This window comes from Cyprinus carpio, chromosome A8 (genome assembly GCF_018340385.1).
Source record: "Cyprinus carpio isolate SPL01 chromosome A8, ASM1834038v1, whole genome shotgun sequence".
NCBI lineage: Eukaryota > Metazoa > Chordata > Actinopteri > Cypriniformes > Cyprinidae > Cyprinus > Cyprinus carpio.
Genome location: NC_056579.1, coordinates 25,353,364 through 25,371,501, shown reverse-complemented (window position 1 = coordinate 25,371,501; position 18,138 = coordinate 25,353,364). Strand labels below are relative to the sequence as shown.

Here is an 18,138-nt window from a genome sequence, read left to right as displayed (position 1 = left end):
TAGTTTTCGAGCAAACTACTTTTTTACTCTTACTTGAGTGATATTATTTTTCAGTACTTTTACTTGTACTCAAGTAAATTATTCCTTAAGTAGCAATACTTTTACTTAAGTGCAATTTCTTAGTACTCTTTCCACCACTTTAGCTCAAGAATGAAGCAGCACTGCTGTTTTTCACTCAGACTCAGATAATAGTTTATTCTGCTTTGACTTTGTTTGGAATTATTTTTATTTGCAGACCAAAAATGTGCAAAGACACCGCCAATATTGTGCCTAAAGTGTCACTCAATATTAACCTTTTGCTCACTGAACTGCTGTATAAAAGTAATATATCCCTTGCAGTTGCAATTGTGTTGTTGTTCTGCATATCAGCACAGTTGCAATTACCTACAACCCTATTAATACATGATTATGACTGTGACATAACATTTCAATGAAAAAAAAATGGTGTCTTAAATATTAATATTTCATTTAAACTAACTAACATTATCCTAACAGTGTTTCATTTAGGCAGGCAAGAACTGAAGACAGCAATACAATATATGACGAGTGGTTAATGATTAAATTCTAATGATTTTATTTGAACCAGAGTAATGTGACTGTAATGTGATGTGTATCTAAGGGTTGAGTAGCGGTCAAACAAGCCTAGAGTGTGGCATGACTGGATCACAGTTTGATCAAAAGGATCGAATAAGAATAAGACTGGTGGATAAACTTAAGTTTTGTTGTTTGAAATCCAGAAAGGTTTTGATGAGCTACACATGCCTTTAACCTACTCGGACTTTTGATCCCATAAGCAAATTATAATCAGTGCTTCAGGATTGAGTCAATAAGATGATAGGACTCCAACAGCGATCACAGGATGGGTTGATTTGAGATCTGTCTGATCGTTGATTCACAACAAACAAGACACGTCCAGGCCCTTCACGTTTATTTCTTTTACTTTTAAATATCCTGCCCTTTGTCGATGGTTTTGAGTTGTTTAGTGCTTGTTCCTTTTTTATCGCACAAAACATTCCAAAGTGAAACATTCCACGGGTCTGAAACTGCATTGCTGTCTCGTTAGGCGCTGTTGTGTAACTTTTCCTGTCAAAACAACAGACCTTGAGCGGATAGTACAGCGAAAGCCGCACAATCACAACAGCTCTTGCTGTTTTCTGTATCAGGAAGTTAGAAACACAGTTACAAGTGACCACAGACTGAAAAACAGCTTACCGTTTAGTGCTCTTCATGCAGTGCGCACATCCAAACCGAAACCCCTACCAATCACACCCAATCTAACACGTCTCAATCTACCGTCCTGCTGCGCTATGTGGGCGGAGTCGGTATTTTAGCCACTCCCATGCTGTACTGTTCTTAATGCATTCATGTTTTTTCCAACTTAACCAAGACAGCTATGATCGTTTTGTTGTCCAAGACTTATATACATTCTTAAATATGAAAATTTGCCATAAATTTTTTTAAATGAAATTTATATATTTTTTGTAACCTTCTTGTGGAAAGTTGCAGTGTCAGAGAAGAACATAGATATTACACCAAGGACAAATGTATGCCATTTCTAAGCAAGGTGCAATTTTGTAAAATTGTGTAAAAATGGTGAAATTATATTTTTACAATATATGAAATGCTAGCTATGAAACTATGAGACTTGACTCAGTCCAGTCAAGTCTTGCGCTCAATCTGCCATCTGCCTTGTACAGTGAAAACCGGGATTCATCCATGAAGACAACACCTCTCCAAAGTGCCAGACGCCATAGAATGTGAGCATTTGCCCACTGAAGTCTGTTACGACAACGGACTGCAGTCAGGTTGAGACCCTGATGAGGACGACGAACATGCAGATGAGCTTATATTCGTACAGTAGGCGCTAACTGCAAATGTTTCAACAATGATTTAGTTAACAGCATTCATTTTAAAGCAGTTGATGATTTAAATGGTGGTTAAATTATTAATTTAGCATACAACATTTTACATGGAAACGTGTGATCTTGGAGAGTCTGAAATAGATGTTGCTCAATCACGACATTAAAAATATACACATCATAATTTATTCAGAGAAATAACTTACGACATACAGTACAGACATAAAGCTTTATTTCAAGATGGTAAGTTAAGCTTTTCATTTCAGTACAGAGCAATATACATATAGGCTATTGTATTATTCATTGTATATTCAAATAAATTTCTGATACTAATAGGTTCATGTTTAATAATTCCTGAATAATTACGTACATAAAGAAATAGGCTATATTTTGTGTTGGTTACCTGTGTCGGCAGTGCGCAGCAGACACACCCACCTAAACGGTTTAAATATATCACTTATCCTGCCCAAAAAGACCATAAACATTACAGATAACATCTGAAGTAAAAATGAATTTACATACACATAACATAAAACGTCTCAGGTTACACATGTAACCATGTTTCCCTGAGAAGGCGGAGGTCATGGCGTAATGGTTAGAGAGTTTGACTCCTAACCCTAAGGTTGTGGGTTTGAGTCTCGGGACAGCAATACCCCAACTGCTCCCCGGGTGCCGCAGCATAAATAGCTGTTCATGGTGTGTGTGTGTGTGTGTTTACTGCTGTGTGTGTGCACTTTGGATGGGTTAAATGCAGAGCACGAATTCTGAGTATGGATCACCATACTTGGCTGTATGTCACATCACTTTTTACTTTTTTATAGGAAATGAGAGCTGCGTCCTCTAGGGGAACACCTTCAGCATGACCGGTGTCTGAAGCATGAATGAAAAAACAACAATGAACTTGACATTGGCAGGCAACAGCCTATGACGTACTCAATAAGCGAGCACTTGCGGGTATTAAAGAAGACCTGCCGAAAACGTCATCCACTTCTTTATCTGAAGGAGATGCAGGCAGAAATGGCCGAAGCATGACAAGGGGACACAGCGTCTTGTTCCTTATTCTCAAGTTACATGGATAACTTGAGACTTTGCCTTTCGAAAGGGAACTCCACACTGCGTCCTCTAGAGGGTGCTAGGGGAACGGTATACCAATGCCGCCATGCTGAGGGATGATTGTCTGATGAGTTCCCCCAAGTCAAGACAAAAGGAACAGCATCAACCCTGGTAGGGGAGCTCTTAGGAGTGGATGTCTCAGCATAACGACTCTCTAAAATGGGAGGAGACCTGACAACACTCAACGCTAGACATAGTTATTAAGGCTCACAGTAGAGCCTACATACTAATAGTACGTTCTAAGCAGAGCTCTAGGAACTGGAGTACACTGCATAACGACTCAAAAGCTAGAGTACTAAGCTACGAGTACTAACCATGCTCCTAAGTGTCGTAATCGGTACGAAGGCCCTCAGGTGAGGGGAGTACTCGAAAGCTCGACCTGAAGAGTGACTTATCAAGGAGGCCCTCAAGAGCCTAACAACCTAACAGCCACAGAGCTCTATTGAGAGAGCACTAAGAACTGTGATCTCAGCCTAGTGACCCTCAAAGGTAGGGGAGCTACCAGCCTCAAGAACAGCTGATCAGGGAGGCTCACAGAGAGCCTCACAACCTGAAATAACTGCAAAACAAAAATACTAGGGAGCAGAGTGCTCAGCATAGCAGAAACCATGCTAACCAAAATACACGTACCTGGGCTGAGAGAATGAGGAGGCTCAGAGGAGGCTCAAACAAGAGCCTAACAACTTTACAAACTTGCTATTACACCAAGTCAGGAGCCTCCTTCATCAATAAAGTAGACATCCCACATTATACACAGTTCCTATTCTGTAAAATAAATAAAAACAAAAAGGAATTCTGGAAGAGAAAGCACTCCTCGACAGATTCATTCCATGTCCCACCTACAATCCCCGTGCCTCGGCAGCCGGGGGATGCGTGTCATTCCGTACACAAGGCTTGAAACCAAAGAAGAGGATGACGTTTTCCGCAGGTGCTCTTTTATACCAGCAAGAGCTTGCTTATTGATTCCGTCATAGGCTGCCGCCTGCCAATGTCAAGTTCATTGTCGTTTTTTTCACTCATGCTTCAGTCTCTGTCACGCTAAAGGCGTTCCCTTAGCGCCCCCTAGAGGACGCAGTGTGGGGTTCCTTTTCGAAAGGGAAACTAATCCTGTTTGACTGATTTGCTTCAAATCGAGTGCATGTGACTCGGTTTGCATGTGACTCAATGGTGCTCTCTGTCTGCAGGGATTAGTAAGATGGCGGATCGAACACTTCTGGTGGCTTAACTGCCTGTTGGCAATTTAGAACGTGATGAGCGATCCAGTCATATATAGATCAGTGGTCTGGCTACATTTCTTTAAGGATAAACGTGATGAAAAATAAACACAAAGTCACAAAGACAAGAGATAATGATTTTTGGCCTCTTCGTTGGATTCAACCAGGCTGACACACTTTTCATAAGATGGGGGGTCTGTATTTACTTCTAGCTGCTCCAGGGTGTTTTTGCAGTAGAAGCACCTCGGCAGCGCTGGTCTCTGAACCGCTTCACTCAACAGCTGCCGATGGAGCTTCTTCAAGTCTCTCGGCAGAACGAACATCCTGCAGCCTCTGAGCTCAGTCTGCACACTCTTCTCATCATGCTCCAGGTTGATGACCCAGAACTTGTCCCGGCCGTGTGGGTCATGGGCAGCACTGGTAACGAGGTTGAGGGCCAGGGCAAAAAGATTGCTGGCAGAAGCTGAAACTGTGTCATCTGGCATGCCAGGAACTAGTTTGGATTTAAGGTCGTCTGCGAAGAAAAGTATAAAATAATAATAATAATAATAATAATTAAAAAAAATACATTAAATATATTTTCTGGGATGTTCTGGGTTACTATGGCTGCATTTACACTGCAGGTCTTGATGCCCAAATCCGATTTTCTGTATATACTATGGCTGCATTTACACTGCAGGTCTTGATGCCCAAATCCGATTTTCTGACTATATCAGAACCCGTGACCCGTATCCGATTTTTGCATTTACACTATACACTGCTGAAACTGCCAAACGTAGACGTTCTGACCCGGAAAAGGAAGTAAAACAGCACACGCCTATAATAAGTCATGTGATCTCAGTTGGTGGTGTCCACCTGAGTTGACGTCACTTTTTTAATGACGTACGACTAGCATTTACTGGGGAAAATTCCTTTTTGTCTCTTTACATGGCACACGCAAATGCACGTATTCGATTCATGTCTGATTTATTATCACATATAAATGAGGCCTGAATCCGATCTTAGCAAATCAGAATCCATACGGTTTTTTCCTGCTTACACGTTCACCGGTCATATCCGATCTGTGCCACATGAGAGGAAAAAATTGGAATTGGGTCACTTGAAACATGCAGTGTAAATGGCGTTTAAAAGTAACTCTGCAAATACATGTCAACTTATTCTACTAACCCTAACCTAACAGTTTACTAATAAAGTGGACTATTGAAAGAAGGTAGTTTTTCATTGTTATTTCAACTATATCTTTAATCACATTTTAATGAGTGTTTTAAAACTGTAAAACATAAAAACTGAAATTTGGCTTTAATTATAGAAATTATAGAAAATATACTTTTACTGTCTGAATGTATTTTCTAGTATAAAAATGGACCATGCAAAAGATGTATTACTACAACAAGAACTCTTGATGACATCAGACCAGGATTTCAGATTATTTCATGATGAAAGAATGAGACAGAAAGAATTATTCAGATTTTTTTTTGCACAAAACAAAAGGTGCCATCAGCATCTAGTATGGTTTTGGACAGGGGTTTTCAAACCTGTCCCGGGGACCCCCAGCACTTTGGATGTCTCCATTATCAGACACACCCAATACAGGTCTTGCAGTCTCTGCTAATGAACTGAGTTGAATCAGGCATGTTAGACAAGGGATGCGCAGGGCTGGGGGTCCACCAGGACAGGTTTGAGAAGCACTGATTTAAGAGATATCTTGCGCAGTAGATTAATAGACCTGAGGTGGCGAATATAAGAGTTCTTAAAAAAAAGTGCGCACAGATTCTTGAGTGTGACCCCAATGCACTGGTGCTGGCATGAAACACAAACGTTGTTACCTGTGTGTGTGCGCTGAGGTGGTGAGATGAGGAGGACTCTCTCGGAGAGGTCGGCCTGTGTGTTGAGCCAGCGAAGTGGCCCTTGTTCTGCTAAACTTCCTCTCTCCCACATGTCGATGACGACGTGTATTCCACCACGACTCTGCAGACTTTCAGCCAACAGCATCACAGAGCGCTGAAACACACTGTCTACTGCAGGGTACACGAGCAGCACGCGCACGGACGCAGCGCGCCTCTTGCCACGAATCCAGCGGAAGGTTTGACCTGAGAGAGTGATCAGAGTAAAATCTGCTGCTCATTTTTGGCTGTTTGCTGTAGATGTTACACTTTCATGTGCACAAGCTCCAGAGATCATTAGCTAAATCGTCTAAACTGTGTGACAACTCTAAGCCTACTCTGAAACAGGCCACTGGAGATGTATCCATAATATCTCATATTTCAACTATTACTGACCACATCCCTGCGTGTACAGGTGTTACAGTTTTGAAAGCAAGTTTTAAATCCTTTTCTTTTCACTTACACATGATGCAGCAACAGAGAAGCACGAAAAGAAGCGCCAGCACACATCCAACACCAATGTTCAAAGCAGATCTGTCTGGAATAAAACACCCCGAGAGTAAGCACAGAATTGTTCTGAACAGAGAAGCAAGTGAAACGAGAAGATGAGTTACAGGATACTCACTAGTACAGTTCACTTTTTGATCCTTCCATTCACTTTCACCCTGACAGTCTTTAAAGTGAGGCTTTATCTGCCATTATATAAAAACAGACCAGTGTTAGTAAAATTTTTGTTTTCAGCAACATTTTGTATGTTTCTGATTTACCAGATATTTGTTTAGATATTTGTATTGGAAAACAAAACTACTGACTGAGAAAATGTCTAAATATGTGTTACCATGCACAGACTTCCCACATATTTTGACCAATGAGATTGGATAATGTTTAATTAACACTTTAGATTAGGGAACACATTATTAATTAAGAATTTTCCCTCAGTAGTGGTGGAAAGAGTACTAAGAAATTGTACTTAAGTAAAAGTATTGCTACTTAAGGAATAATTTACTTGAGTACAAGTAAAAGTACTGAAAAATAATGACTCAAGTAAGCGTAAAAAAAGTAGTTTGCTGAAAAACTATTCAAGTTACAGCGTCACAAAGTACTTTAGCATTTTTTTTTCTATTTTTACCCAAAATGAGACGATGTGAGCATTATGGAGCAGGGTTAACCCTAACCCTAACACTCATGTACTTTTATGTCTGTTTCACAAGTGAGACCCAGGAAATCCCTTATACGGACAAATGCATCAGATATCACTACAGCTGAAGAACATGCAGATAGAGATGCACTGACTGATGAAATGTTGAAGACAATAAACACACAATTGCAATACAATGTTAATGGACATGGCTTGTATCACAGTAAAGTTTTTTATTAAGATAAGAAGCAACATGGAACCACAGAAGCTGTTTCTGACACGACTGATATTATATAGTGATTTTGGAGCAAAACATGATATTAGTCTCATAAATTGTCAAGTTTGACGCTATGTTAAGCAAACATACTACCTATCCCTGTTGCCATTAGCAACTGTTTTATGGCTAATTTTGAAAAGTACATTCATGTATATAAGATTATGTGGTTGTTTTTAGTCGTGGACTAATGGTTAGAGAGTCGGACTCATAACCCAAAGGTTGTGGTTTTAAGTCTTGTACCAGCAGGGATTGTCGGTGGGGGGAGTGAATGTACAGCGCTCTCTCCCACCTTCAATTCCACAACTGAGGTGCCCTTGTTAACACCCAACTGCTCCCCTGGCACCGCAGCAAAAAATGGCTGCCCACTGCTCAGGGTGTGTGTTCACGGTGTGTGTGTGTGTGTGTGTGTGTGTGTGTGTGTGTGTGCGTGTGTGTGCACTGCTGTTGTGTGGATGGGATAAATGCAGATAAATAAATCACATTATCCGCCAAAAAACTTCAACAAATCACACATCACTTTCACTTTCACTTTAAGAAGGGCAAAAGCAAAGAAGGGTAAGTGAGGGTTTAAAAGAAAAGAAAGGCTTTAAAACAGTGTGAATTGAAATGTGCAGGTAAAAAATAATGTGGTGTTGGAAAGGTTGGGCATCATTTGATTTTTTATGATTATACTATAATATTTTTTCTTAATTTTCCTAATGACAATTTTAGGATTGGTTTATACAAACACATAATAAGGCAGAATAGTTTCTAGACTGTATTAAATGTTATGTCAATTAGCTGGATTATTCATATATTATAAACATTACCTCGAAATGACCTGAACCTTTTTTAGCTAACGCAATAGGGATGTCTTTGTCCATATTAGGGATTTCCTGCAGGTCATAAGTTATTACTTATACAATGCCGTTTTGGACTTTCTGCGCAGGAGCGCCCTCCGGCTTCGAGTATGAATGAAACATGCACTGCATGAGAGTGTTTAGCACTGGGTAATGTTTACATCTCTTTTTCTGGATATGAATAAATTGTCAGGTCATACATAGACTATCTTGTTTATACGCCCATGTGCTCACACATCTAAAGCAGGCACACAGAAAAAGTGATTTTAAATGCATCTGATTGAAAGATAAATCATTGGTTGATCTATCAGCCAGATGCACATAAAATGCATGCGCTCTTATTTCAGTGTTGTTGTTAACGTTATTTTAGCTTCTTACATTTAGTTTAACTGCACTGTTAAAGAGGCCGATTTTTACAATTCAACTGAACTATGTGCATGTAATTTTGACACTTACATTGTTCTTGCTCCATTCATGCAACAACTGCGTCCTTCTATCAACCAGTTTCTATTTACTTATACTGCTGTGTAATATCGAGGCTATGACCCATTTCAGGAACTGACAAAATTAAGATTTAAAATCAGAGCATAGCTCACATTCACTAAAATACTGAAACGCTAATGATGCTGATTCAAAAGGACAACGCAGGTGATTGACAGTAAAAGCAAAGCGCCGGATGAATGGCCCACCCATGCAGCTGAACTGGAAGTTTTGATTGGTTTTGAACACGAGTCAGACTTGTCTGTTATTGACTAAAGCACAGGGCTCCACCCCAGGAGTCTGAAAAGTGCCTGTCAAACGCCGACTCACTCTTCTCCATCGATGCCTTCTTTGTTTTTCTTTTTTTGTTTGTTTTTGTTTTGTACTTTGTACTTTTGGTGAAAAATAAATGTAGCGAAGTTGAATACTTTAGTTTCATTCTACTCAAGTAAAAGTAAAAGTACCACCATTTAATTATACTCGAGAAAGTAGAAAATTTTTTTTTAAAAATGTACTCAAGAAGATATTTGTAATTAGTTACTTTCCACCTCTATCCCTCAATAAACTCCTAATTTGCTGCTTATTGGCAGTAAGGTGTTGTAGTGGTTATGTTTAGGTGGATCTAGAATGTCATGCATTAATATTTGCTTTATAAATACTAATAAACAGCAAGTATGCTAGTAATATGCATGCTAATAAGCAACTAGTTCATAGTGAAGACTGAAGAGTGTTCTCTAATTCATAATAATTAATAATATAAATTACTATTTAAAATCTATCAATTTCTAGCCACTTAAAATTTCCATGACGTTTCTGTTAAATGTCCAGGTTTTCCTTGACTGAATAACCCTGCATGCATTCTAATAAAGCATGTATTACTTTGAGGCTATATGTTGTACAGTACAGACATCATTCAGGTAAAGGTGAGGTCTTATTTTATAGTTACCCATATCTTAAGGTCTTCACAGGGACCCATGTATTCCATGTAATCTAGTTTCACTTCACATTTTTCTACTTTGCATTCCTGCAAGACAAATAAACAAATATGAAAAAAAAATGACTGTACAGACTTTTTCCCACTTGTTTTTCACTTTTTTATTACTTTGTTTATACTTAAAACAAGTGAAAATAATCTGCCAGTGCAGCGTATAAAATATACAGAAATACATTTATCAAATTTATTTAAATGTGTTGCTGCCACACATTTTTCCACTCAATTATGTTGTAATAACAAGATGCTATGTCGTTAAAATGACAACTTTTTCTTGTTAAACAACATCTTTTCTCATAATAACGTTATGTCGTTAAAACGGCATTATTATCTCGTTAACCCTCAAGCATCCTTCGTATAGCAGCCCTTAATTGCTCCTTAGTGGACAAATTTGGCCATATCACTATCTTCCATAAAATAAAGATTTTCAATTTATGCCATTTTTTATGCTTTATTTATTTATTTATTTATTTATATGTTATATTTAATATTCCTTGTACTTCAGTTAAAAGTTAAAACCTTAAAATGTGGTGACTTTGGTGACATATGATGGTAAAAAAAATATCAAAAATATCATTAGCCACAATTTGGCTATAGTACTCAATGGCTGCATATACTGTAGGCTGAAATCAAAACTTAACCTCTTAGGTTTTACATTTTATCACAAGTTGACATACCCCTTTTCCTCCAACAGTTCTTAACGGTAGATATGTGCTGTTTGTCAGTAAGATGGTGTGTCTGTCCGCCACGAGGTTCGTATTGAAGGTCACCACTATTTTATCTCCATGAAGCACTGAATAAATGTCAGCATTCCACTGAACTTCATCTAGCAAGTCAATCAAACAGAAGAATAGTCAGTCACCAAAACACTGAACTAGCACTAAGTATTAAACCTCATTGTGTGAAAGATGCCTCAAATCATGTGTGCTGTTATTTTAGTAATCAGATGCAGTTTTCACCTTCATCACTTGATGCCTTTTCACCTCTATCACAAGCTTACCTTGACATCAGAGCTGTGTCTGAAATGCCCCATTCCCATATAAAGTATTCAATATTATTACAATACAATACTAATATTACAATTATGTGCACCTCAGCATTGTAATACATTATAAACCAGTATGAGTTGAGTGTAAATTTTAACTCAAATTATTAAATGGATGCCACCTTATTGGGGAAAAAGCCCTCCCTACACCTACCCTAACCCTACCCAATACTTTATTTTCAACTTTTTGATGGTTTTCTTCAATTTTATTAAAAATAAATGCTTTTCTGATGCAATTAGAAATTTGAAAAGGGAGAAAAAAAGTTTGCCAAAGGGCAATTTCGAACCCAGGTCAACAATATATGAATCCTGCACACGTTCTGTGTGTCTGTGGAAATCAGGCGCGGACTGGCCATCAGGAGAACCGGGACAATTCCCTCTGGCCTGGAAGCCGATTTGTCCCACTATTTTAATATCACTATTGTACACTCACCTAAAGGATTATTAGGAACACCATACTAATACTATGTTTGACCCCCTTTCGCCTTCAGAACTGCCTTAATTCTACGTGGCATTGATTCAACAAAGTGCTGAAAGCATTCTTTAGAAATGTTGGCCCATATTGATAGGATAGCATCTTGCAGTTGATGGAGATTTGTGGGATGCACATCCAGGGCACGAAGCTCCCATTCCACCACATCCCAAAGATGCTCTATTGGGTTTAGATCTGGTGACTGTGGGGGCCATTTTAGTACAGTGAACTCATTGTCATGTTCAAGAAACTAATTTGAAATGATTCGAGCTTTGTGACATGGTGCATTATCCTGCTGGAAGTAGCCATCAGAGGACATGGTGGTCATAAAAGGATGGACATGGTCAGAAACAATGCTCAGGTAGGCCGTGGCATATAAACGATGCCCAATTGGCACTAAGGGGCCTAAATTGTGCCAAGAAAACATCCCCCACACCATTACAGCACCACCAGCCTGCACAGTGGTAACAAGGCATGATGGATCCATGTTCTCATTCTGTTTACGCCAAGTTCTGACTCTACCATCTGAATGTCTCAACAGAAATCGAGACTCATCAGACCAGGCAACATTTTTCCAGTCTTCAACTGTCCAATTTTGGTGAGCTCGTGCAAATTGTAGCCTCTTTTTCCTATTTGTAGTGGAGATGTGGTCATTTCAGGGTCATTTCAGTCAAAGTTGCTCTTCTATCAGCTTGAATCAGTCGGCCCATTCTCTTTTTCCCTTTTCACACCATTCTTTGTAAACCCTAGAAATGGTTGTGCGTGAAAATCCCAGTAACTGAGCAGATTGTGAAATACTCAGACCGGCCCGTCTGGCACCAACAACCATGCCACGCTCAAAATTGCTTAAATCACCTTTCTTTCCCATTCTGACATTCAGTTTGGAGTTCAGGAGATTGTCTTGACCAGGACCACACCCCTAAATGCATTGAAGCAACTGCCATGTTATTGGTTGATTAGATAATTGCATTAATGAGAAATTGAACAGGTGTCCCTAATAATCCTTTAGGTGAGTGTATAATTGCCTGCCGAATGTGCTGAAGCGATTACTTCCGAATCCGCCATTCGATAATTAAATCTCTAATAAATCATGAATCAGTTAGTCGTGAGTGCAATGCTTCGACTCGCGCGCTCTCCGCGCCTACGCCGAATGGTATGGATCAGACTCAGAGTAATCAATGCGAGAGAGAGAATGGAGTGGACTGTGGAAGCGCACAGCTGGAGCAGAGAAGCACAACTACTGTTCAGGGTTTCAAGTGCAGGTCAGTTTCAGCTGTAAATATGCTATTGTAGTTTTGTCTTTGTTTACTTAGTCAAGCAGCAGCAGCCCATTGCTCACCATCACTCAAAATACTGTACAAAGGATGTCATTATAATCTACTGTAATGTTACAGTAGTAATTTAGCAGAAAAATAATCATATATTATAATAGGTTTAAGGGAAGCTAGGGCAGACAACAACACAACCCTTACGAAAATGAACATGATTTTACTATGAATCCAAAGACAATGGTTACTATTGTTAAACCATGGTAACCACAAATTAAAAATTAATTTACAAATTAACTTACTTAAAAATAAATACAAATGGTAATCCATTTGCCTAAAAAATATATATATAATAAAAGCACGGTTAATTTTTGTAAGGGAAAAACATGACTCATGTTCAGTATTAGGATTTTTCTATAAAGATATTGTAGTGATGTAGGCTAATGATGTGCTAATTTTGACATGTAGGCAATTTAGAAATTATAGTTTTGTTAAATCTTGAGTAATAAAGTCATGAGAGAGAGCCAAAATAAAGAGACTGAAAAGAAAAATAATAGTGAAGATGCAATTCAGGAGAGAACTTTTGATTATTTTGCATGTCCCCAACCTAAGGATTTATACAAGGTCCATACAAAAAAAAGGGTTGTACAAGTTTCAGAATTTTTCAGAGTGTGAGATTTCCCAGTCTGATTTTTTTTCTCAGTAAGCTCCTCATGGAAATTAATGGCACAGACATGCGGTTTGATTACTACACATAGACTTACTGAAGCTAGCAGTGTTTAAATGTACACTAACACATAAACATAATCTCTAGAAAGAAGTCACTTCATGAGTATTTGACTTATTTTGAGAAAACTATCCTCATATACAAAGAGACAGCAATGTTTCAAAAAGACACTAATGTTTCAGGAGTTTAGTACACAGAATAGGACGTATGCTTATTAGATAACCATATCTGAGTTGATGTATATGCTTTTATTTATTATTATTTTTTAATTAACTATTTTTTTCCCCAAACCATTGTTAGATGCAGTGTTTCCTGTAGTTTTACAAAATTTAGTTTGAAAAACAGTATCAGTAAACAATTTCTTATGATTTAAAATCTGCATTGAACTTCAGATCAATCTCAAAGTAAAAGGCGGTACTAAAGTCTGATTTTGTGGTGGATGTGTTCAAATTTGACCATCTTAATTCAATTGATGAAGGATTTTGAAAGTCTGACAGTGTTGAGCACTACTGTAAGGTTAACCCTGCATGGTGTAAATTTTGAAAATGATTAACAGTTCATGAATTAATTAATTAATGTTAATGAAATATAACATATTAATGAGCTCCTGTTTTCCCCACAAACCAGAGATATGCAGTATAGGTGAACCGGAGACACTAAATTACCAGTAGGTTTGATAGTGAATGCGTGAGTCTATTAACTGAATGAAATGGACTGTATGACATTCACTAAATAGGGAATAATGAACGAGGAGATATATCACAGAATATTGCAGACTTGAGGCCAACTCTAACATCATGGCATTTGCATATAATATTTCAGGAAGTGCCTGTAGATCTCAAATGAAACTTTAAACACAATGGGTGGCAGCTCATAGATTTGGTGGCATTCCTGTCTGTCTCTAATAAGACAGATCAAACCATCAAAAGTCTCGCCACATAGAAAAGAGAAGATAAAAGGAGTGGCTATAAGAGCAAATAAATCTAACCTATTTGGGTCTTCTTTGCATATTCTTCATTCGCTCCATCAGTCGGTGTTGGCATATTATAGGCAAATATGTAATAACTGGTTGATGGACAAGCAGATACATTTTGCACAGTGAAACTGAACCATAACTGTCAATGAAGAGAAGAAAAAGATTAGGACACAGAATCAGTTACGCTGTAAAACAAACCAACAAACCAAAACACTTGGTTTAACAGTACTTTCCCTTACTATACATGGTGTAAAACTGTTGTAGTGCTAACAGGGCAAGTGTGATTGTACAGTAAAATACTGATGAATGTACAGTTTTTGTCATTTATGATAAATAAATAAATAAATAAATAAATTATATTGACATTCTCAGAAGTGAAACATTTGAGTTGTTGAAATAACTATCTTTCTTCTTAGGTTTTTCTTATCAGTTATGTACATTATGTAGGGATTATGTCACATCTTGTGTTGCCTGGATGCCGGCGTACTGAACTCTCTTTGTTTGCAAGTGTCAATGTTTAAAATTGATTAAATGAAATGGGACAAAATTTATCTTGACAAACTATATATCATTATAAAGATCTAAGCCTCAAGCATCGACGACAGATCGCTGTTTTTCAATGGAAAGCTTATAAAGAATATATTTGCTAAATTTGTGTAGTACACATCAAAACATGAAGAATAAAAACGCAGTACATTCCAGATTCGTCGTAATAATGAGTCATAAACACACCCACAGCTGTAAATCCTGGTTTGGTTGGAATTAACTAAACTTAGAATTAAGTTAGTTATATGTACATTAGGGTTTATGTCACATCTTGTGTTGTTAAATTAATGTTTAATTCATTATTATTTTAGTGCCAGGTGTGTTGCCATGACAATGTGCAGCTTGAATATATTAGTTTTGGAAAAGCTTGTTGTGATGAGCTCTAATTCAATATGTGGCTTTATCATCACCACCCGAGTTATTATGATGGTTAAAGGATCAAAACAGTTCGGTAGCAGTGTGGTAATGCTAAACAGGGCTGTCGGTGGATTTACTGGTTTGTTTGTTTTGTTCAACAGTTTTAAACTGTCAAAAAAAGAAGAGGTTATTCTATAAACTTGTTCACATTTTTCTGTATTTTTACAGATTGTTTTTACAGTGTAGCCTTGTCTGTGAGGCTCAGTGCTCTTCGACTGTGATGTTGTAGTAAAGGCACTGATGGCTAGTAGTTCAGTTCACCATTTCTGTCCTGTCTTTACCTGTTCTTGACCAGTGAGGTTGATTCGCTCGGAGGTAAATGGAGGCTGGTACTGACATCTGTAACGTGAGTCAGACTCTTCAGAAAGTATTATCCATGTGCCAACGAGACTGCGAATGCTGCCTAAGAAGACAATGTTCAAATTGACTCATATTATCAAAATGTCCACTATTAAAATTTGTAATTTATAGCCTCATGAATTTACAGCCTTTGTCATTCACACTGGCTTTTACCTGCTCCCATGATGCAACACAAACAACATATACACATCATTAAAAGTGCTAATGCAAGATGGCCACTGTCCGATACCAGTAAAACAAACTTCAGCTTAACTGCAAACCATCTGCTGAAGTCATGTAGTGATATTTGTGATGCGGTGTGTGTGATCTTAAATGTGTCAAGTCAGCAAAATGAAACTAATGTGATCAGCTGGAATTTCTCTCTGATCAGGTTTTTCTCTTTTCTGTTTGCGAGAAGCATTTTTCATGATTCTGCAGTTTTTAATCACGTTACTTTTCAGCGTATAGTAATTTACTGTGTAATATAATAGTTTGATTTAACACAGACAAAACTGCTTTGTAAAGTGTCACACATCATTCCAGCCATATGACAATAATAAAGACACATTTTTACCACATGAACATTTTTCTGAAAACAGTGCTGTGTATGGACGGCCCTGCTGGGACGTTTAGGATGATGCTTCTGAATCATGAAGCAGCATCTGATGGCACTTAGCATCACATCAATCAGACAGCTCATTTCAAACCAGACGTCAGTCGTTATCTTGAAAAGAATAAGCAACAGTTCCTCCCTGACCAAAACTGCCTCTGTCACAAGACCAAAGATAACTCAAAGCTGATAATGAAAAACCTTAAATGATGAAACATTCTGTAACACGCGATATCTCAGACTGATGTCAAACTGATGTGCATAAAAAATATTTCAACAATTATTGCTTTCTACTAACAAATCCCTCTTGTGCCAACTAATTAAATAAATAAAACGAGAATATACAAAACTTTTAAATACACAAAACACAACTGACGAGTCACTCTTTCATCAAATGTGTTTTAAAATGATAACAGAATTACATTTTGATGGTTTTTCTATGATTCTGTGGTGCTAATTATTATTGTAATATTTATTGTACTTGTTCTAATTTCATGTAGCATCAATATTTTAGTAAATATTTACATCAGGAAAATTTTAGAACTTCTGTCTTTAATTATGAAACAGTGGTTTATTACAGATGAGTCTTTGTACTAATTTTGCATGTTTTGTTTGTTTGTTTACACATTTTGATTTAGAAACATTAAAAATAAAAGTGAACAAAACTTTTATAAAAATTTATGTACATAATATTGCACATCAAGTAAATCTTAGTTTCCCATAATTCCATCAATGACTATTTCTCATGAATTCATTTCTCATGACATTTAATCACCAACCACAAAAAAGGATCATGTTTATGACTGATTAAACTCAGAAAAGAGTCAAAACCACACACACACACACACACACACACACACACACACAAAACAAAACAAACCCTTACTGTGATGTCACTTACTATCAATATTGATGGACCATCTTATAATGATAGAGGTTTGAGATTCACTCAGCTCTGCAGACAGCTCATGTAAGGGTGAAGGATTAGATTTGTGGTTTTCAAACCATTCTTTGTGTACTGTATTCTCTAAAAAATAAATACATACAAATAAATAAATAAATAAATAAATAAATAAATAATAAGAAGAAACAGAAAAAAGAAAGAAGGAAAGATGTACTTTAACACTTACCAACTTTGTTGCATGTGGCAACCTGTAAATATCAAAAGAGAGCAATGGTTTAAAAAAAGCACTGATCAAATGATTTATATCAAATATTTCTGCTATGAGATGACAGTGTACTTACTATACCAAGAGAACTGTTGTCTGAAGTTGTCCACTGGATTAAAAAGAAAAAAACAACAATTTCCCTCATGCTGTCTATAAGTTCCATTTGAACAGACCTGAAAACAAATCTCTGTTGAAATGAGCCGTGGCTCTGCTTTTATATCTTCTACAACAGGAAACGCCCACAAACCATATTGTCATCAGCAGCTCACAAATCACACAACAGTTCATGACTGTACTGCTGTCTTTCAGAAAAAACCCTCATAGAAAACATTGTTACCTTTATTTATATAGCGCTTTATACAATACTAATTGAGTCAAAGCAGTTTTACAGTACCATACAGGAAAATAGTGCGTCAATAATGCAAGAGGACAATAACAAAGAGTCATTTTTCAGCTAAAGTCAGTTCACCAAAACTCCATTGGTGACAGAAATGGAGAAAAAACCTTGGGAGAAACCAGGCTCAGCCGGGGGGCTAGTTCTCCTCTGGCCAGATAAAACCAGCACGGCATGGTTTAATTCCAGGATGCAACACAGGTCAGATTGTGCAGAGGACATGTCTGATTCCTGTGGTCTTGTACCGATGGTTGCGAGGTGACAAGGTCTTCGCTAGGGATCTGTCTCTGGGGTTCATCTAGTTGACATGGTCTCCGCTGACGATCAGGGCTGAAGAGGTCATCTCTAGGTACTGATCCACCATCTGGTCTGGATATGGAC

General features: G+C 37.7%; 1 protein-coding gene across 2 annotated transcripts; it reads right to left on the bottom strand.

The window, feature by feature from the left end:
- Positions 1-3,956: 3,956 nt before the first annotated feature.
- On the bottom strand, positions 3,957-17,553 carry LOC109103591 (interleukin-17 receptor B). 2 transcript variants are annotated; one of them, XM_042762936.1, is made up of 11 exons: positions 17,440-17,553; positions 17,325-17,346; positions 17,096-17,221; positions 15,527-15,648; positions 14,295-14,421; positions 10,472-10,620; positions 9,750-9,827; positions 6,695-6,761; positions 6,533-6,607; positions 6,013-6,276; positions 3,959-4,700 (listed from the first exon to the last, which is right to left on the bottom strand). In XM_042762936.1, the coding sequence occupies exons 1-11, from the start codon at positions 17,524-17,526 to the stop codon at positions 4,303-4,305; spliced, it is 1,515 nt and encodes a 504-aa protein (XP_042618870.1). In that variant the 5' UTR covers positions 17,527-17,553; the 3' UTR covers positions 3,959-4,302. The 2 variants fall into 2 exon arrangements, with proteins under 2 accessions (XP_042618871.1, XP_042618870.1); XM_042762937.1 differs by lacking the exons at positions 14,295-14,421; positions 15,527-15,648 and having other exon boundaries at positions 3,957-4,700.
- Positions 17,554-18,138: the final 585 nt, after the last annotated feature.

Bases quoted from the DNA above. Each gene is read 5' to 3' on its own strand.
- LOC109103591 (XM_042762936.1), bottom strand. From the start codon at position 17,526: ATGGAACTTATAGACAGCATGAGGGAAATTGTTGTTTTTTTCTTTTTA. The intron at 15,649-17,095 runs GTAAGTGACATC...TTGTCTTCTTAG, and splicing joins ATGGTCCATCAATATTGATA to GCAGCATTCGCAGTCTCGTT. The intron at 4,701-6,012 runs GTAACAACGTTT...TTTTCTTCGCAG, and splicing joins ACCTCAGCGCACACACACAG to ACGACCTTAAATCCAAACTA.